Source organism: Cottoperca gobio, chromosome 23 (genome assembly GCF_900634415.1).
Source record: "Cottoperca gobio chromosome 23, fCotGob3.1, whole genome shotgun sequence".
Taxonomy (NCBI): domain Eukaryota; kingdom Metazoa; phylum Chordata; class Actinopteri; order Perciformes; family Bovichtidae; genus Cottoperca; species Cottoperca gobio.
In genome coordinates, this window is record NC_041377.1 from 11,106,311 (window position 1) to 11,128,550 (window position 22,240).

General features: G+C 41.1%; 1 protein-coding gene across 1 annotated transcript; it reads left to right on the forward strand.

The window, feature by feature from the left end:
- The first annotated feature begins 2,129 nt into the window (after positions 1–2,129).
- On the forward strand, positions 2,130–21,487 carry LOC115028644 (GRAM domain-containing protein 4-like). Its single transcript, XM_029462533.1, has 18 exons — positions 2,130–2,313; positions 6,162–6,282; positions 7,490–7,551; positions 9,406–9,541; positions 9,954–9,979; positions 10,278–10,369; positions 10,983–11,074; positions 11,646–11,694; positions 11,805–11,876; positions 11,957–12,000; positions 12,103–12,212; positions 12,764–12,918; positions 13,716–13,733; positions 14,774–14,918; positions 15,055–15,148; positions 15,457–15,547; positions 15,665–15,733; positions 16,223–21,487. Exons 1-18 carry the CDS (start codon positions 2,130–2,132, stop codon positions 16,331–16,333), a joined length of 1,671 nt encoding a protein of 556 aa, XP_029318393.1. The 3' UTR covers positions 16,334–21,487.
- Positions 21,488–22,240: the final 753 nt, after the last annotated feature.

Here is a 22,240-nt window from a genome sequence, read left to right on the forward strand (position 1 = left end):
GTACTTTGTCCCGGATGTTACTTTTTAATTTTGTGTGTGTGTGTGTGTGTGTGTGTGTGTGTGTGTGTGTGTGTGTGTGTGTGTGTGTGTGTGTGTGTGTGTGTGTGTGTTTTAGACAGGTGGCCTTGTGTGTAAAGAGAGTAAGCTGTCATGTCCAGGACAAACTGAATGTGTCAGTGTGCGTGTGAGCAAGACCTTGAACCTATGTGCGTATACTTCAATTAGGCAATCTATTGATATTATATCAATATCGTCATATGAGACGAGATATCTAATTAGATTTTGTATATTTTATATGCCACAAGTGTTTCCTTCTCCTGCTTTTACCGGCTGCATTATAGTAAATACATATCTGTTCTGTTATTTGCCTTTACTTAGTCATTACATCCACATTATTGATGATTATTTTAAAATCTCATTGTGTAAGAAGTTTGTGAAAGCACCAACAGTCAAACCTACAATATTGTTACAATATTGTATTCAAAGATATTGTGGTATTTAAAAATATATATATATTTATATTCGATCGCCCAGCCTTAATTTTTCAAGATACAAGCAGAGGTTTAATGACTTACGTGATGTATAACAAATAATCTAAGGCTTCTAATATCTTGTAGTAAATGTGTTGAACTGGATATGAAATCTTATGATATGATCTGTTTCCCTGATGGCGCTCGGCTCCCAGTGCTTAGAGGAGTCTGCAGTCTCGAGCAGATATCTATGATGTAATGAAAGTTATTATCGTATTACTGTCCTCCTAACAAGCAGATGCTTTACTCCCTGCTGACTCGATTGGATTATGGAACATTGTTCATCTAGATTATTTATTGCATGTTGCTCTCCCATAATAATAGTTGGGCGTGCACACAAACCGTAATATAGACTTACAGTCAAACTAAATATTTTAAAGGAAGGGTCATTTAAAAAAGATATAAAACAAAAGAAGACACAATACAGTAAGTGGTCTTTGTTTTCTCCTACAGTACCACAGTTATACAATACTAAATAAAATGCAACATTTGAAATAAATGAAAAGCTTTCAATAAATTATTAATATCTATCTATCTAATATTTGTTAGTTTGACACTGTAATTAATTTTAACCACTTGAGATTGAGACGTGCAGAGTGACGTCATTATCAACATTTAGTGAGATCAGCTGCCACAGCTTTCATTTCTAAGGCAAAAGTAAAACTGAAACATGACCTCGCAATTAAAAATATATATAAAGTTGTTGGTTTAATCATGTATCCTTATTGCATTTAGGCTTTTCTCAAACTCTTTTCTCTTGGTCAGTGTGCCGTGTTAACGTCTGCAGATCAGCTGGAGGCCACAAAGCTCAAGCTTTTTTTCTGCTCAAGTCAACGAGTGTTGTGGCAAACACTGTAAAGAATGGGAACAATGAGAGGCCAATGTGATGCAGCCGATTCTCCCTCTCTCCCTCTGTCCCTCTTTCTCTGAACCCCCCATGTGCCCCCACCTTACTTTAATGAAAGGAGCCATTGTCTCTGGCCTGGATTGAACAACTCACACAGTACTTTTCCTTTGAGGTCTTAAAAACTTTGCCTGCTTAGATTGAAACCAATTCGCTGCGCTTACGTATTTACAGTACTCATGTACACTCACACATCCTAACACACACCAGTCCTGCACATGAATATGAACATGCACAAACCAAAACATATAACATATGTCCACACACGTGTACACAACCAATCAAATAAACCCATACTGACAAATGAACATGCATAATGTGTGCGTGTCTGTCAGCTCCAGGGTGCTCAGAAATCTCAGATTCCAGGCCCTCTTAGTCCGCTGGCCACCCAGCAAAGCCCCACCTCTCTACCTCAGCTGCCCTCCTTCTCTTTTTACAGAGCCCAACGCACTCAGACCAGCTCCGATCGCTGACCATCACTCTTAAGAGTGCAGAGGCCTTTCAGAACAGTCTGTGTTGCTGCTGACCGATCAGCACCGAGGAACTGTCCTTGACCTCGGCTCTGTCTCTGGGTGGGACGTGTAAACATGGAGCATATCTAAATTGCCAGTTTTGATGGGTTCTGAAGAGGTTTGAGGTCATTATCTAACAGAGGGTGCTAAACAAGCTGGACCGGACCAGGGGAACCTGTAGCCATGGCTCAATTTCAAGAAAGAACCAAGGCGACATGTCTGCCGACCCGTTCCTGCACAAGTCTCCCAGGGACCGGCCGACTGCAGAGACGGATGGGTTTGGAGGACTTCACCTTTGACAGCTTTGAGCTGCTTTACAGTGGAGCTATCGATAAGATCAAAAGCCACAAAAGTAACCTCAACCTCAGTAAGTTTGTCAGCTTCAAAATCAGGAATTTATTGGCAAATTCAACCTAAATTGTACTTTAAACTTGAATGAGATTCTCTCACTAATGACTGTACAATCTGCTCTGTGTACTACAGAGTATACAGAGGTGGTACTGTGAACTTTTGTTTTTCATTTCATCAACCCAAGAGAGATGCAAAATCAATACCAAAGTATTTGATAGCCTCATTTTTATTGTAAAATCGGTCAACATCAATTGATGTCGGCTTATAAACCTCAAGATGTTCGTCACCTTTAGCGATTTTCCAGATAACGTCTATCCTTCTGAGATGAATATTTGTCAACACAAATATGACCAACCTCGTACGTTTAACCAAGTCAGCCTCAGATAGTTGTTTACCCAAACTCATCTCTGTCTAATGAAAAAAAAAGCAACTCACACCACAGTGGTGAATCACGACCATAAGAGCTGCATGTTGGAACCAGTGCAGAGTGTGTCTGTGTCCACATGCTGGTTTCAAGAAACATACAATGTTAATTCTACAAGTTAGCTTCTTAATTTTATTCCGTGTCATCGTGTCAATTTTGAAAATTGTTGTGCCATGTAGGGGTTATTAAGACGTCTCTCATGACACTCAGTCTTGGTGGTTACTGCATGCAAAGCTCTTTCCCAAACTTTTGATTTAGTTTTTTGGTTCCAGTAACAAACAAGTGTCATCAATGTTGCACAAAATGTACTTAGTAGAAAGTTTCCCAAACATCTCACTTAACCTTTTGTAAGATAGTCGAGCGCAGGCTCAGTAAGTTTTGTTAATTCCATTTTGTCTACATTTATTTAGACAAACTTGCCTTCATCCCACGGTAATTTTAAAATGATATCTTAAAAACTCACCTTTCAGTATATTTTACTCAACTTAAACCTCAGCCGAGTGTCTTCACTACAAGTTCACCATCTTCGGTCTTTAACATTAACTGCACTGAATGTATTGTATTAGCCAAACTAAACCAGACCCCATCAGCTCCCCTGGGCTTGGAGTCGCCTCCTCATTAACACAATTAACTGTCCTTAACATCACTTGAAAGTTCTGCTGCTTTCCAACCTTTTTGTTATCAGATAATAATCTGCACAACTCTTATCAAATGTGTGTTTTTATTTTTATTTTTTGCATTTTCTTCTCAAAGATGACAGTTTCATGGAAAGCCTACATGGGAGAGAAGGTCAGCGCTATTAAAAGTGACATCTCCTGGCATGGCATTTAGCTAATCCCGTGTCTACGTTACTGATAAATGGCCTAGTTACTATCTTAATAATGGCCAAAGAGACCATGTGGTTTGGTAACCCAGGATGAAGATTTATATATAGATGACGGAAATCCAATTTTAGAAGCAGAACGGGCGTGTTGACACTAATATTAATATGCTATCTGAGGCAGAGGGCCTCTGGAACAGGACAAAGATTGTACTCTGTCTGTGTCACACGTAGCATATTGTGTCATGCTGTGCTGTGTCACACATCTAACACAGTGGAATGGACTCTTGCAATGAGGCATCTCTGCTTCTGGTGTTAGGAAGGAAACGATGGAGAGGAAAGGGTAAAGGAGTTGTAGAGATGCGTGTACTTATTGCAGAAGGTGAACGGAAGGACTAACATACAGCACGGGGGCAGGAAATTGGGGATGGCGGGGGTGAGGAAGGGAGTGACTTGAAGTTAAAGAGGGTAAAGGTGAACAGGATCTTTACAGTATAGACAACGGCAATGAGTGGCAGCTTAGTTCAGTACATCTCGTATTTGCTTTGAGAGAAACTCTTTGAATATTTTTTGTTTTGTTGATTTTAAATAGTTACATTACTGTAAATCACAAAACTGGACTACAATATAAACGAATGCTGCTTTCATTGAAACCACATTCACACTGAAATGACATTGTGCTGTGTAAACCAACAGCATCTGACTTTAAGCTATTGTTCTTACATTGCAAGCAATTATCTATTGCAACATTTAAAATGGACCATTGTGACTTAAATGAGCATTATTAGCATTTGAAACTGCTGTGTGTCTGTCAACCAAAGACTGAAGTAACGTAAAGCTTCACCAATCAATATTATTATATTAACAGTGAACAAAATGATGGCGTGTAATATGAAACGTGTTGCTCGTAATGATGGACCCACAGTGAAATATCGCCAAACTCTGCAGTTAGCTTCAGCTTCACCACTGGTTTTAGCGTCTTTTAGCTCATTGTGGTTTGAGGACCCAAACTTTACTGTTTTAGTTCAGTTTTGCCACTTTCATCTGCAGAAGCAGCTGTTTTTTGCAAAAGAAGCTTTGATTGACCCAACTCTCTTTATCTGTCAAGAGCCACTGCTATTTCTGTTGAGCGTAATGTTCAGGACAGTGTAAAACACTGATCTAGTTCTGCCTACACCACCCATGATGCATTGTTGCTGCTGCTGTTGGTCATTTGTGTAATAGGTTTACAGTTTGCTGTGGATATCCAGGCACAGGGCAATCTAAGCAGTGCTAAGCTGCTTAGCAACCTTTGGACTACCTCTCGCTTACTCTTACACACTTTCTCTCTCTGTCTTGTTTACATAAATACTGTATCATAAACACATTCTTATGCTAGCAGATAGGGAGTCAGAAGAGTCATATTACATAGATGACGTAAGAGAGACTCAAACTGTATGTTTATGGCTTTCCTCATCAAATCTCCAATGCAAAAAGTTTCCAAAATGTGCCTTACTGCTCTCACTAAATCACAAATGCATAAGAAGATTATAAGCAAGTGGATTACTGCATATGGGATCTGTTGATCCAGTATATGTTCTCTCAGTAACAGCACACACTGTCGCTCCCGTTGCTTTAGCCGCAGGAGGTGCTGGCAATGAATGTTTTATAAGCGTTAATGGGCAGAGATAAAGGAGGAGTGAGATATGAGATTAGGTGATGAGAAGGAGAAACTGCCAGCTAAATTCTTGTAATATGAATCCCCTACTTTCTGTGTGAAGAAGAGGCGACCAGCTGAAATACATGTTCCTTTTGAAGGGGGTGCATAACGCTGAATGAGCGTACGACTGGTTCAGGTTCTGTTTCTTGTGTTTCAGGTTGGACTGATATTGAAGTGTTCAGTGACACCGCTTATACTTCGGTTATCAATACCAAACAGTGTTGTCATGCAACACAGTTTCCCATAATTCCTCAGTAAGTGGGGCCTGAGCAGAGTGATGCAGCTTCACAGAGTTCAGTGTTTTAGGAATCTAAAAGCTCCAGTTGTTCTATACATGTGGATGTCATTTTGTGTGTTTGGAGAAGGAATTCATGTTTGATTTAGCTTGTTATTTGTTTGTGCCTCATTCTGTGGGTACATGAATGCATGCAGGTATTCATTCATTTGTGCCTCTGCAAGTGTACACACCTTTATTGCCTCGTCTCCTCCAATATTCATGTGTCCCTTTAGTCGGGGACAATAAACTGAGAGGAAACACAGCTGATGTTGCACCCCAGGCTTAGAAAGCCCTGATACCTGAAACCACTTAATGCTCGGAGTTGATTGACAAGGAGGAAGAGTGGGGTGGACGTGAAGGTGAAGGAGATAAATGGAGGGAGACTTGAAACGAGAGAGACGCACATGAGTAGAGGCATCAACTCCACTTAAAAACAACAGTGTTTCCATGTTTCAATAATATTGTTTTATACATGAGATTGTCTGTGCGTAGTGTATTAGAAATGCTTTGAATTACCTCCTTTCATTCCCATCAGATGTCTTCTTCATGACCCTGAATGTGTGTGTGGAGCTCTTCGGGTTGCATGGTTTTCATCAGAAAAATGTGTGAAACTGATCTCCAGCGGTTTGTGTTGTGTTTTCCAGAGGAGGAGCTGAGGAAGCTGCGGGAAGAGACCAATGTGGACTCTCTGCGGCAGGAGCTGGACAGAGAGCGAAGCAAGAGGATAGACCTGGAGCAAAAGATGAATGAGGTGCTCAAGACCAGGTAAGACAAAAAGACCGCGAGCACAGTCACATGGGCGACGGGAGATGAGGACGAGGAAATTATAATGAGGGAACAAAGGGAAATGGTGACACTGCACTTTGTAATATTTCAACACAGCAGAGTTTATCATAGGTCAAGTTGGATTGGCACGTGTGTGTTAGTCCCAGGGCTACCCGAGGTTTCCATTTTAAAAATAGAGACCTCAGCAGCTTGGTCGGTGGGGAATTCCATAAGGAGGTGTGTTTGTACACATGTGTGTGCGCTTTGAGGGAGATGGAAAGAGAAAAAAACTAAACTGAAACAAGTCATGCGCCAAATTCACACTGTGACACAGTTGCTATGCTGGTGTCAGGAAAAGCCTCATGGCAACCTTAAACCCAGGGTGTGCATGTGCGGCTCTGCGTGTGTGATCAGATGATGCTTCTGCCTGCCAATGGGAAATTCCACGAGTGCTCTCCAAGTGATTATCAGCGCCGAGACATGACCTCAAAAACGTCAGACCGTTCAGGATCTTGTAAGAGGTAAACTAACGCACCATGACCCAGGAGTTTTCTTCACTTAATCCTTTGTCAGCAGTATCCAGCTGCAGGGAAGGAGGTTCTCTCTCCTATCCAAGATAGTAAGAATATAAAGAAAACAGTGTTTAGTAGTTTCTGCATTGATGACTATAACTCAGAGACTTTTGGTTACTGTGTAACAAGTGAAATCTGTCTACAGACGAGCATTCAATGATGATTCAATAATCATCGAGCAAGCATTAGTGGCCACAAGCGTGACATGTCACTACCATTAAACTAGTAAAAGATGAAAGAGCAACACGCTTACCTTTTCTTTAGTTTTTCTAAAGCAGTACAACTGTTTAAATCTAATGTGTGAGGTTACAAGACGATGCTTTGTTAGTCTCAGTGTCGGCTCTTTTTTTCACTCTTTGCTCAAAACATTTTCTGTTTTTGTTGGCACCTACTATGAGATTGTATCAGTGAGAGTATTGACATTACAGAGGCACGTTGAGACTGAAATGTTTCTCCTCACTCTGTCTCTATCTCCATATGTGTCGATCTAACTCTTCCGACAGTAGTCGATTCATTCAATGCAGCAACTCCCCACATACACTGCCTGAGACATGCCTGCTGTGGGGCTCCTGCTCTGACAATAGAGAAGTGAGAGTAACACTTGACAAATCTTTCCCCTTCTCTCTTCCTGTCAGGCTGGAGGACTCTCCGCCTCAGCCTCCCCGGAAACAGCAGTCTCCCTCAAACAATGGAACAGGTAAGACCCTAAAGGAAGAGGGGGAGTGTGGGGAAGTGGGAGTCCAGGGGGACTGACAGGATAAGATAAGTTGGGACTCAAGACTTTGACGTCTTCTAAGTGTGTGTGTGTGTGTGTGTGTGTGTGTGTGCAGGAGTGCTCGACAGGAACATAACAGCCTGAGTGTTGACAGTGTGTCAGAAGTGTTTGTGGGTTATTGTAGGGCATACAGCTGTGTGTGTTGATTCCTAGTGTGCAATTAGTTGTATTGGGAGCAAGCAAGTGTCAACAAACTGCATTAATCAAAACCTATTCTACTTGGGAGGCTAAAGGATGTCATTACTTCTGCTCTGCCCGTGTCGGTGCCATAAGGGTGTGTGTGTTTTTAAAATACGTCAGTGAGAGTAGAAAGAGCTCATTAATGCAGAAGTACTTAGATTGTGTGTGTGTGTGTGTGTGTGTGTGTGTGTGTGTGTGTGTGTGTGTGTGTGTGTGTGTGTGTGTGTGTGTGTGTGTGTGTGTGTGTGTGTGTGTGTGTGTGTGTGTGTGTGTGTGTTATAGACAGAGAAATGGAGGGATGGACAGAGTGGCTAATTTTGGAAAATGGGTTATGATTGTAGATCACTTATTCTAGGGCAGGCAGGCCTGTGCTCTAACGAGTGTCGGCGGTGTGTGTCAGTGTTTTTTCAGGATGGGTTAAGAGTGTGTGTGTGTTTAGGCTTGTGGTTGTGGATAAAAGAACAGAGAGAAAGCGAGTATACACTGTGGTAAATGAGAGATGATGAACAGAGTAATTTGGGCTGCAGGGACTGTGGTTGCTGTAAACTACAATAAAATGGCTTCAAACTGAATGTCATCAGCAGCACAATAATATGTATGTTCATAATAAATGTGCAGCAGAACAAAATAATCAACCCTGCTAGAACTTTAATTTTGCCGTAATTACATGATCTTTTTCTAAACGGTGTGTGTTTATCCTCTCGTGACAGAGAGTGCACAGGCTGCTTCTTGCAGCTTCACATTCACAAAGTCAATCAGTCGCCCAGAGTAGCAGCACAGTACAAACAGTCAATACATGTATAATTAGCAGTTACACCAGAGCAGCTGAGGGTAGTGTGCGTTGCTCAGGGGCACTTTAGCATTAGTAATCCACTGTTAAGAAACGGAGCATCTCTCTTACTACTTCTCGGAATTACTAAAACAGCCCCATGTGCAGGTTTTCACCAAAAGGGGAAATTCAATGCCTGACAGGCCTGCTGCACCTAGTTACAGTTTCTAAGCTAAAAATGTTGTTCATAAATTACATATCACCTCATAGCCATATTCTTTTGAGATGCACGGATTCCAATTTTCAAAGTCTGACCTGCCGATTCCAATTTTCTTTCTTTCTAAATATTATAATTGACAGGAAAAATAAAATCTAACTGAAAATGGATTGCAGTATTTTCAACTTTGTCAACAACATGGTTGTTCCAAATGTTCTTAAAGCTCCACAGCTTATTTTGGACTTGGCAGGTGTTACAAATGACAAGCTTTATGTCTTCTTCTTCTTCTTCACTAACGCTGAAGAAGTTCCACACTGATGACATAACGTGTTTGTGCTGTGTACCACAGCTGCCGCTGTTTGTGCGTCGTGCAAGTTGTGTCGTTGCCGTCTGTGACAAAAAAATCTGTTTATATGAGACTGATCAGCCGGTCGCAGGTCAGAGCCGATCAGCTGACGACCAGACCGTTTGGACGTGCGACTAATAGAGCAGTGCATCTCTGATGCTTTAATGTCAACAACAGATTATTGTTGTTGAAGGAAATCAAAAGTTGTACAAAAGGAATGCAGTCTGAAGCATAATCTAAGGTACATTGTGTTCTCTTCAACAGATAAACAGCAGAAAGAGGTCTGGAGTTCACGACTGCAGAAGTGGGTGTACGAGCGCTTCGGGGTTTACATCGAAGACTTCCGCTTCCAGCCAGAGGAAAGCACCGTGGAGGCTGAGGAACCACTAAGTGCTAAAAGGTGAGTGAGAGTGTCTGTCCTCAGGAATTGATTCTGCGTCTGTTCAAGGAGATGGGTTAGTCAGACAGCGAGACAGCAGCTTGTGTCCCATTCATTAAGAGATATATATATATATATATATATATATATATATATAACACTTTTTTTGGGATAATAAGCAAAATGTACCTTTGACTTGTGAAACCAATGCACTGCAACAGACTCACGGCTCTCTGAACTGTTAACTTCTGCACTTTTTAAATTCATTTCTCACTGTTCCCTCTTTCTGTCCTGCTTTGTAAAGACAAGTGAGTCATCCCAGGCTGAAGGCCAACATGTGACCACGCACATTTAAAGCAGCGTTTTCTCTGTGTGCGCATGTGTTTACAGCATCTGACTGTTCTGACCTTCACTCTTTGTGTTTTCCATTCAGGTTAACAGAAAATATGAGGCGACTCAGTGAGTAACCAAAACACACACAAACAAATAGAACATTTTCAAGAAGCACCGATAAAATACTATCATTGCTGTCAGAACAACATTCATATGTTAAGGCAGCAAAATGCTTAAACTTTGACCATTCAGGACTATGGACATTGTGTGAGTTCCAGTATCTGGTTTCTGTACAAATAACAAATACTCTCTGCACATTGTAGAACCTTGAAATCAGTATTGATAGCCCCAACATGTACAAAGCAGGCACAGCAACACTATGTATTTGCCCTGAAACACACCATCCCTCTACTCTTTTATTTAGAGCGAGGAGCCAGACCTGTCACCAACTTCTTAAGGAACCTCTCCGCCTTATCTAATTGGCACTCCGTCTACACCTCAGCTATTGCCTTCATTGTGAGTGTGCATTAACACATTACTCTATTATGTTGAACTTTGTGCTGTAATCGGAGGTCTAACAGAAGCAAAAGTGAGATCTATAAATTGACTGATGAACCCATTACATGACATGTACATGGCAGTGAGATGAAATGCATGGTGAAGTAGTTTCTGCTGCTCAGTGATGGATTACTGCGGTTCTGCCCAGGACCGCAGAGGTCTAATCAGATCTTCATTAATGCCCAGGGATTACACTAAATCAGCATCAACTCATGAGTTATGGCTGTGCATGCAGAGGCCATCTCAGTATCTAGAGATGATCCTACTGTAGTGTCTCTAATGGTGTCTACACCATCGTTGTATTACCCAAAAGGAAATGCTTCAAGTCAGTGTCTTCCATAGTTATTACAGGGAATCTTTGTCTTCATCTTTACATCAACTTTTCCCTCATGCATAAAGCCACGCCTTCTTTTGAGTAGAGGTCGGTCACATACAGCTTGGTAACTGTTGGTAGACAATTCACCTGCGTTCAGGGCTGAAACAATCAGCTCTGCAAGGCATTGAATTGAATACATATGAATGTGAAATGTAGCTCTGAGAAGCCTTATGTTGTGTTTCCTTTCCCTTGTAGATCTACATGAATGCTGCTTGGCATGGCTGGGCCATTCCCATGTTACTCTTCCTGGCTATCCTGCGCTTGTCCTTAAATTACCTCATCGCCAGGTAAAAAGATTTCTCTTCTCTGGATAGTCACATAGAGAAGCAGCCATTGTCCCAGTGTTTGAAAATGTGTTCAGTTGTGGGAAGGTTTACTGTGTTCTGTGTAACAAAACCTTATTAAACTTAACTACTGAGGCCACAGCTGTGCTATTGGTGAACAGATGCACACTGCTGACCTGTAATCACTGTGAGCCAGATACAAACAGGAATCTAGTACAACAAATGTGTGTTGGTGATAATGGGCAGAATTTTAAAACCTGCACACATGCCTGTATTTCTGATCATTATTATTATAGCTACAGTCGACTAATATATCAGAGCAAACGAAACTATGAATTAAGTTATTCAAAACATCAACAAAATCATTTAAAGTGGGACATTTTGATGATGAAACGAGGGCCAGACTTCTGTCTGGACTTGGACTATCAAACTGGGACACCGGGCCGCCTTTAAAGGGATGAAGGTTGTACAGATGTTGCAGACACAGGCTGCAGAGGTTGAAGAGGAGTGAAGTGGTCTACTTTCATCCAAACTAAACCTCATAAGAACGGTTGTTGTTCTTCCTATTTTCCAGAGGTTGGAGGATCCAGTGGAGCATTGTGCCTGAGGTCTCTGAACCCATGGTAAGACTACTTCCCACTTCCTGTTTAACTGCTGCCTGTTTCTGTGTGTCAGGAGGAAAAAAACACTTGCATCAGTGGAGGTACATTTCTGTTCTCTGTGTTCCATGCAGGAGCCTCCAAAGGAAGACTTGACTGTATCTGAGAAGTTCCAGCTGGTACTTGATGTCGCACAAAAAGCACAGGTACAGCTCAAGTTACTTCACAAATCAGTACACAGAAAGGGAAATGAACCTCTAATGCAGTGCTTAAACTCTCCTCACAGAATCTGTTTGGTAAAATGGCGGATGTTTTGGAGAAGATAAAGAAGTGAGTCTAAAAATAAATCGTAAATTTACCAAGTTAAATGGCGTTTGATTTGACTTAAATAAACTCATTGACTTGTGTTTAATTTCTCTTCTTTCCTGACAGCCTGTTCATGTGGGTGCAGCCTGAGAGCACCCGGAAGCTTTACATCTGCCTGTGGATGGCTTTCATCACCTCCTGCGTGCTTCCATACAAACTAATGGGCTTCATGATGGGTGAGACACAGACGGCGCTTCTTTATCCTTCTGACATGCTGTACTGGCACCTTGTAATGCAAATAGTTCCACTCAACACAGTGCACACAAACAAATGCATTCATGCAGCGCTTGTGTAACTGTCCTCCCTCTCTGTGAGAGGCAGCTGCAGGCTGTTGGCGTGTCTGTCTGACAATATTAGTTACTGCTCTTTCTTGTAAACAAAGTGTTTCCGAAGTGCTGTGGGCTCATAGATCCTTGGAATATGCTTCGAGCAAGAACAATTGTTCGTTCAGCAAGTTAATTACAGCTGTCGCTTCTCATGTGAGGCCTAAACACATTTCTTTATTCTGTAAATGATGTGCAATAATGTTCCATAAACAAATTAGAGAGTGGACTTTGCTCTGTTGGTCGGTGGCTGCACTTTGGTCCAGACTGAAATAATTACAATTTTGAACAACTGAAAAATGTATTATTTGAGGAGCATCTGAGGAGGAAGTGAGTTTTTCCACCAACGACAAGATGGTGTCGATGTCCAAAACAATTGTTTTAATCCTCTTCCTCCTCTCCAGGCCTGTATGCCGGTATCAAGTTCTTCATCATAGACTTCCTGTTTAAGAGCTGTCCGAAGCTGCGGGACAAATACGACACACCGTTCATCGTGTGGAACAGCCTTCCCACAGACCCTCAGCTCAAGGAGAGGACCAACGCCACTGTGTCGCGGCGGGTAAGGGGGCAGAAACACACACACACACACACACACACACACACACACACACACACACACACACACACACACACACACACACACATCTGCATCAGCTCTTTGCTGCCCCTCCTCCTACATCGCCTCCTCTCAAAAGTTTTTGCTTTCTGAAACTAACTCTTAAGTTACTTGTACACAAACACACAAACACAATTCAACACAACGTAGTCTGAAGACAAAATATGTTGAAAATGCATGAGGATAATTACATCTAGCGTATTCTATATTTTTAATAATTTACCAAATGCCTCTGGCATTGATACAGAATCAACAACAATCATATTTTATTCGCTGTTTGCAGACGCACTGCTAGCAATGGTGGAAATATTGTATATTACAATCAAAATTGTCCCCAACTGCAAGTAATTGATGACATTTTTATTTTTTATTTTAGTTATTGTAAAGTTGGTCATGAATTTCATTTAAAGGAGCATTTAAAAAAGGTTTCACTTGCATTAAGCTGTAGGAATCCTGTAACCAGCTCTAAATATAGATGTTCTACAGACAACTGTAGGTCGAGGTAAATGTTTCATGTTGGCAAGAATCCACCTGCTGAAGTGTCAGTCTACCCCCCAGCACTGCCCCCCTGTGGTGGGGCAAAGACATCAATAAAGTATCAAAATACCATCACTCCTACCGTTAATAATGCATTACACCTCAGCCGCTCACGTGTATGCGTCTCTCATATGTAGGATTGAGTGTGTGAGCCTCTGCTGTGGCATCAGTCACAGGTGTACTCTGTCGTTTCTCCCTCTCAGCTCTCTGGCATTGAGAAGGTAGGGACTCTAGTGTGCCTCCCTTTGGCTCCTCTGCTGCGCCCGGGTGTGCTGCAAGCTCACCTCAAAGTGTGTGTGTGTGTGTGTGTGTGTGTGTGTGTGTGTGTGTGTGTGTGTGTGTGTGTGTGTGTGTGTGTGTGTGTGTGTGTGTGTGTGTGAGAGATGTGCGACACACCTCGGGACTGGCCGTCAGTGTTTGTGGACATAATGGATCAAAATGTCATAATAACTTTTAGTCTGTTATGTCTTTTTTTTTTTTATCATATTTTTTTTAATTATTTCATCCATTTGCAAACTTATTAAATAACAATTGTTGACATTTTTTGATCCATTGTCATAGATGCTCTGTGAGAAGTAGCAGTGTGTTTACTGAATAGTGCACATAGAGTAGCACCTTGACCACTGTAACCTCCCTCATCACACGTAGTGACCAAACCTAAAACTGCTTTGTTGGAAGTTGTTCTTTAAATGTCGGTGGCTTCAACACGGTTTTACTACTGAAACACTTCTATTTAGAGGACTGAATAAAAAGCGTCCCTCTGACCTAAACATGTAAATCATGGGACATCTTCAGTCAATATATATATATATTTATTTATATTTCTATAAATATATATATAATATTATGTATTTCCTCCACATACTAACAGATATTTGTCTGTAAACTGTTGCTCTGTATGCTGAGTGAATGATGGCCCACTCTCTGCTTTGCACGTCACAACTGAGCCTGCTGCAAAGAAGTGCACATGCAGAGAAGCACATAATGCAATACTGAAAGTTGGGCTGTTTTTATTTTGGCCACTTTTTTTTTTAAATAACTCTGCGAACATGTATACTGTGTGGAAGTACTTGATTTAAAATATTTATCCCTGTCCTTCCTCCTTTTCCCTTATCATCACATTCACTCCTCCTCCTCTCCCACGCGCCCTGTTTGTCTCCTTCATGGTGTGCTTTCTTTTACTTCTTCCCATCATCCTGTCTGGTTATTTTTCCATCTCTTTCTCCTCCTCATCTTCCTCATCCTCTGTCTCTCTCCCCAGGTTCAGCCGGTGGTTTCTCGGAGCAGCCTCGCCACCATCCCATGTGGGGTGAGCAGGGAGGAGGAGGCTGGTCGCTCCCACAGCACCAAAAAAGGAGCCTTTCATGAGATCTTCAACCTGCCGGAGTTAGAGCGCCCTCTGACGGGTGAGGGGACATACTGCAGCACAAAATAATACAACAAAATAATACAAGTAACACTCTACTTCAGGTTGATTTTCTCACGACGGTTTAATTAAGGCAGTTGAGATCAGTTATTGTTCTTTGTCCTGTTTGTTTTTAGTGTGTGAGAACGGCTGGAGGTGTTGCCTAATAAACAGAGACAGGAAGATGCCCACAGACTACATCAGGAACGGAGTGCTCTTTGTCACAGAGAAGTAAGTGAGGACTTCTTCTCTCAGGAAAGCTTCTTTCATATCATATCTCATCAGTTCCTCTTAGAGGAGGATCAGATAACACTTTAGGCAAGTGGGTTTGTGGTGTTAAGTTCCTGAAAAGGTTCTTAACTGAACTACAACAAGTCTCTGTCTCTGTCAGTCAGTCAACAGTGGATCAAGTAGGACAGCCGTCCTCCTGAGAATATCTCTGATCTTTAAATCTCCTCCCCTCTTTGTAACTGACAGGAAGTCCATTCAGTTAGTTTTTTTTCATTCAACAAGCTTTTCTCTCTCTTCCTCGCCGTCAGTTACTTGTGCTTTGAGAGCTCCAGCTCCAGATCCAGCTCCTCCAAGAAGAACAAAGTTATCAAGCTGGTGGACATCACTGACATACAAAAGGTTTGAATAAGAGGCAGGAACACACATTATTGTTCATGATGTAGGAAGGTTTTATTCATTGTATGATTATGTGAAATTAATTAATAATAACCCTCTTGTTTTTCTGAACTCCTCTAGTACAAAGTGCTGTCAGTTCTACCAGGAAGTGGGATGGGCATCTCTATAGCTACTCCTTCCACTCAGAAGGTACAGTATGGATAGTGTGTGTGTGTGTGTGTGTATGTATATATGTGTATATATATATATATATAGATATAGATATATAGATATATATATATATATATATATATATATATATATATATATATATATATATATATATATATATATATATATAGAGATAGAGATAGAGATAGAGATAGAGATATATATAGATATTAATATAAATGTATATATATATTGCGAGGCAATGTTGCGTATTAAAAGCCACAAATGGAGCATGAGAATGTTTTAGTTTGACCATCTTCTTGGTGTGTGTTGATTACTCACTGCTCTTGTGTTATGCTTAATTCCTTCTTTGTGACATAATTCCTCACCATTGATCATGTGACTTTTGATAATAAACATTTTATGGTGTGTTACTCAGAGTTCTTAGTTACTTTTTGCTTCATTGCATAACAACTTAATAATGTGTAAGTTGTGGATATTAATAACAAGCACTTGTGTTCCCTCCAGCCATTGGTGTTTGGTGCCATGATCCACAGAGACGAGGCTTTCGAGGCCATCTTTACCCAGTACATGAAGATCATGACCACCACCAAACCACCGGCCAGCGCAGAGCTCTAGACAGCCTGTATCCCAGCAACAGAGCTCCATAGTGGCGCTGAAGTCTGGGCCAGAGAGCCTCCTGAGATTCAACTGGACTGGAACATACTTTTAAAAAACCCACCACACTCCTCTGCTCTCTTCCTCCTCTTGTGATGGGCATCAGCTTCCTCATCGGCCTAAACTGGTGGACTTCCTATTTAGGTCACGTTGGAGAGGACATGTAAGTGTGTCTGTGTAGTAAGGATTTAGTTACATCACACACTTGTGTGGGTGTTGGATAATGAACAAAATCCGAAACCAGTGGAGAGGAGGAGCGAGGACAGTGTGGTTTATCAATCAGCAGAAGGCTGGCGAGGAGGCTGGTTCTCCTCTCCCTCCTCACTGACTGGCTGAATGGTTTCCTGACTGACTTGTTTCTGTGTTTGCATGTGTGAGTGGGTGTGTGGGCAGACATGATCGTCTTAAATTGCGTCAAGTGGCTCTATGTTGCTCTTTATTAGTAAGTCAATGGAGTGACCTCTATTGTGGTAGGAAGATTTCAAGTAGTGCTCAACCCTGGCTGTCGAATGAATATCATAAAACAAGTAGAAGATAAACAAGAGGTCCTTTTAACTGCCAGACATCTGTAGGAACAAATATGAACATTTTAGCTTTATGAATCAGTGCGTAAACAAGCGTTGATGTTGAGATGTTTAGACATTGAAGTGGCTGATCGGTGCCTAGTGGCCTAGCCCAACAAAATGAGTGTGTGTGAGTGGTCAGTTTTTTATAAATGTGTATTAGCTGTGAAATTGTCAGATCACCGTTTGACTGACACGGAGCCTTTCTGTTAGTTTACATTTGCTGCTGTCTAATTTTTTTATTTTTATTTTTTTTTCCTCTTCTTTCTAGACACATTTCAGCAGCGACGGTATGTTTTAGTCTTCTTTGTCGACCTAACAGAAAATGTACGCTGCGTTCAGCATCCGCTTTGGTGTTTTTCAAGTGTGCGTATGTGAAACGTCTAGTGACATTTTTTTCAAAATGCCTTTCTTTTGAAAAATGTCTCTTTGTAACAAAACAGCCTTTGGGATGAGTCACTGGCGATCCTGGAGCTGCTGATTGCGTCCAAGACGAGAGCACAACCACCGTTAGATGGTTCAAACACTGACTGCCATTTAAAACTAGACCGCAGAGAACATCTCCTCCCATGTCTCAGCTTCTCTTTTCAAGGCACAATCTGTACATATATAGAGAGATTTCTTTTTCTTCCATCAACGGTATTCTTCCTGCACTTTATTAGAACGTTAACTGGAATTTATGTTGCAGACTAGACTTTACATGCTCGTTAATTCAGCTGGAATCCATGGGCAGTGTCGGCAAGTAGTCTCGATGCTAGCGCTCTGTCTGACGACTGCCTACCAGCACATCTCACATCCTGCTGGTGTCAGCGCGGTCGCAGCACATTGTGTTAGTACCAGGTCGACGTCACAGCGAACAAACCTTCAAACTGACCATAAAGAACCAGGTACTTCGACTTGAAAATATAACCACTGGCAGATTAATTTCCACAAAGGCGCCTAACACACTCCAGTGTTATTTCAGCCTTTGAATTATGAATCTAATCTTCTGGGTGATCTCATAGATGTGCATCTGGTCAGACTGTCAGCAGACATTTAAATTCTGGATTTGTTTGTGTAAATCCAGCACTTTGAGCGATTAGTTCCTTTTTTTTTTTGTTTGCTTTTTGTTCCTCTCATCTGCAATGCCACAGTGAGTAGAGATGGACGTCTGGGTGCTCTTCCACTTGTTCCAGATCATCTCAATGTAAGCTTTTTGTAAACGCTCGTATATGAAGTATGGGGATAAAGGTGGAGACTGGACAGAATATTTCAACGTCACTTTTTTTTTAAAGACACCGTTCACAAGAGTAAAGCCGGCCTTTACTCTCGCAGAACGGTTTGATATGTAGAGACATGATGCCAAACTACACCGGAGCCCTCGCCGTGTGGAATGGAGATGAGATACTGGAGGTCATGATTTCTCTTCAGATTTTAGTACGAGAGACAGTAGCTATTCCACTGTACGCCCAGCAGCACAAGCTTTAGTTTCTAATCTTACAAAACACTGTTAAAAGAGAGACCTTGACTTTTCTATTTACTTTTATTCCAGTCATTTTTACTCACTGGATTCTTCTAAATCCCACTTGTGTTCTAGATTATATTCCGTTATCTGCACTTCACACTTAAAATGTCAAGGTTTCTCTCAAAGTCTATACAAGTCCTCTGGTCGTCATCAATTAGAATGAACTGAGCTGGATATGAAGTTGCCAGAGAAGCAACGGACCAGTTCAAAGAGCCACTTTATTATTTCTTAGTTCAAACTAATGAAGGATGGAGATTTTTCTTTCACATCCATTTGTATGATTTGGCCTGTTACGAATAGGCTGCTTTCCCAGACATGGATTTTCTATTTTTGTTTAGGAATAAATTGGATCCATGAACGGGGAACATGTGGGATTGTAGAGCAGGTGAACTCTGTAAAGTAATTAACGCTGTCTCACTGTGTGATTTGATGGCTCGTTGTAGTCTTTAAAGCTTTTACCTGAAGCCTTTTGTAATCTGTTGACTCTGAAAAGCAGCTCTCTGGGGGGGTCTGGAGACCCTAGCAAGGCTGCACTCAGATAAAGCACAGAATGTATCACGTTCTAAATGTATAAAATATATATATATTTTGCCAAATCTTTCATTTTCTGTCTGCCATATTCTGCCTACTCATGTTTACAGAAAAATGATTTTGTTTTTCTTTCTTCTTAACCCAGTTTGAATTCCTTTGACTCTGGAGTTATGAAGACTGGACTTCTGTTCTTGAATTAATGTCTCTGCTCTCATTGGCTCTGCACCACTCACATGACCATTTCTGCTCATCTTTTAACCAATAGGAAACTCAAATTATGGCGACAAAAAGAGTATTATTTTAAACCCCGTACAGCATGTAAATTGTCCTCCAACATCCCAGCACTTGGTTACAGTGTCGTGCAAGTAAAAGCTTCACACCGAGCAGAGATGGTCGTTGTGATCTGAAGCGGCAACATCAGTGTTTTTGACCTCTAGTCTGTCCGTTGTGACTTGATGCACCTATTGAAGAGTGTAGAGAAAAGTAGAAATAAAATAAAAGTTTGATTCACATTGTGTTTTTAAATGAAATGAAATGTGTGAATTTATATTACCTTAAGACACTTTGGAGAAAAGCAGCAGATTTCCAAGAAATAGTGCGACTCTTTGGGAAATTGCAATTACAAAGCTAGCCTAGCTTAGCTTAGCCTAGTTTAGCTTAGCGAGGTGAACCATGCTAACTGTTTCCAGTCTTTATGCTGCTGGCTGTTGAGGTGGACATTATGAATCACTTTGCTGATTCGACTCTTCTCTGGTAGTTCAGTTTAAAGATTTGTAGTCACTTTGTAGTTCCATCCCTTTTATCTAAGATGATTAAGGTATTGCATCTTGTTTAAATGCACTTCCACACATACATCAGAAGTCTCGACTACAACACGTGCTGTTAGAAGTTGAAACCTTTTATATTTAAATCATTACTTTGGGAGCATACATGACAAAACTACACGCATTGTTAAACCAACGATGGTCCGTAGGAAACAGAGTTCATTAAAGGCCACTAAAAACAATAAATCTTCAGTAAGAAACAATAATGTGTTCGACCCAAATGTGAAGCAGATTATTACATCTCATTACTCGAGAGAATACGGCCACCGGAGTATTTCTTTACTCGCGATCTAACTGCAGCTAACGTTAGCGCTAACTTGGTTCACAGTAAAGTCCAACCAATAGCTGGAATAAAGTAACAGACGCATATTTTCAGAATGTACCGTGTAGTTCTACGGCTCTTCAGCTCTGTTTGTTTGTCCTCCGTTTCCCGGTTACTCACTTTTTGTCTCTCCCACGACGTTATTCCCCTCCTACAGCGTCCATTACAATTACATGCAAATTGCCAATTAGGCAATGACGTCATTTAGCGACTTTTAGGACAGCCAATAGCTGCTTTCCTTACTGAAGAGTTGGCAACACTGAGCCTGACCGTCACACACATTTACACATCTACTCGCTTTCTTTACATTGACTTTGTATACGATCGCGCTGTGCGGTCCGAACACACCTTTTTAAGTTTCATACATTTGACTTTACTCTCCTAGACATGGATTGAGTCACACGATGTATACTGTTGAGGCTCTGTTCCAAGGCCAGATATGGAGTTATTTGCATTATTACAACACTGACGTGCAGCACTGTTTCAGCCTGTCTTCAGTTCGTTAAGTTTATTACAAGATGTGGTCTATACAAGCAGTTTCTATGACTAACAGCTCAGCAGCCACATGATTGTTTCCATAGTGAGCTTTGAACTGTCCACTGCCTAAAGCTACTGATTCACTTTCATTAGTTAGAAGCTTCTGTGTCAAAGATTAGTCCCTATATGAAACTTAACATTAGGAAGCTTATAAAAATGTTTCCCAAAATGTCTAAATGAGCTTTTATGAATGGTAAACTGCGCATAACGACTGCCATACTGTGTACTAGCTACTGGTAAATAATCCAGAACGGTTTGAGGGTTAGCTGCTGTGTTTAACCCGAGTCAAAAACAGTGGTGTTGTCCTCTCAGTGTTCTCCTGCGTTGAAGCTGCTGTCCTCGCTGTTGTATTAAATATAAAGTTCCTCTAACTGTGTAAGTGTTGATTAAGGGTTTTCCAAATGCATTTCCAGCATCAAAGTGTTCCACACAGCGCTAACTGTACCAGAGACGGATCGTCTCAAGGCTGAAAAAAGCCTTAATCTGACGTGTTTGTTTTATAGAATTTAAAAAGTTAAGTGAATTAACTAAAAGATCCGGTCCTGTTTTATGGACAGTCAGTCCTCATAAACGTGGTACAGTCAGTGAATTGCTAATTAAAACCCGAGTGTGAGTGGAGAAACACTGCAGTCATTACCACCAGTAATTAATGTGTCATCTGTGACTTCCTCTTTTTCTTTCTCCCTTTCTTTTTGTCTAAGAGGAATTTGTATACAAATTATTAGAAATGTACAGTGAATAAAAGAAAAACCAGTGAGTTTTTAAAAGACATGTCTATTGTAAAGGATAATGTGATGTACATTTTTTTTAATTTAAGTAAATGAATTTAAGGTATTTTACTCTTGTGTCTCTTTTGTTCAGACTGGGACAAACTGTTGTTCTGGCTCTAAGCTGCAGTGCCTCCACGCGGCCACAAGAGGTCACTGTGAGACCTTGTGTCAGCCGAGGGAGTATTTCCCCTCTTTCACGGGGAGGTCAAAGGTCAGGGATAGCTGCTCAAGGATATTTCAGCTCTTTGTAGGAATAAGACATGTGGCTCAGTCCCAAACTAACTTCATTTCTATGGTGATTGAACGGCAGAAGAATCAATAAGGAGGTGAATGAAAGGAGGTGAAAGTTTGCATTCTGTCGTGCGCCTGTGACCTCAATCAGTTCAGGCAACAACATGTTAAGGATAATTGTTTTGCTAAGTGACCCAGCTAAAAAAAAATCATAGAATGTATTTATTTTGTGGAAATAAATATAACTATTAGATATTGCATCTTCCGTGTTTCTTCACTTTAGAGGTTGGAAGGGACAACTCAAATACTAAATGTTAAAATGCAGTTAAAATAGTTTCCTTTTACAAGTTGTACATCCAGCACAATGAAGCCTAAATACCATAATTTCAGCTCTGTCAGGTCGTTTCTGACTGGTTCCCTTTGTGTTGAAGAAGATTCAAGCTGTGAAGATGTCCGTCCGTCTGTGAGCCCTGAAGATAACGTGATGCACAGCAGGATTTCTGTGCAGGCAGGAGATGTGCTTCTGTAGGAACAGTCTATACACAGGCAAAGCAAAGAGTTAATAATTAAATGTATTGCTTAGCTA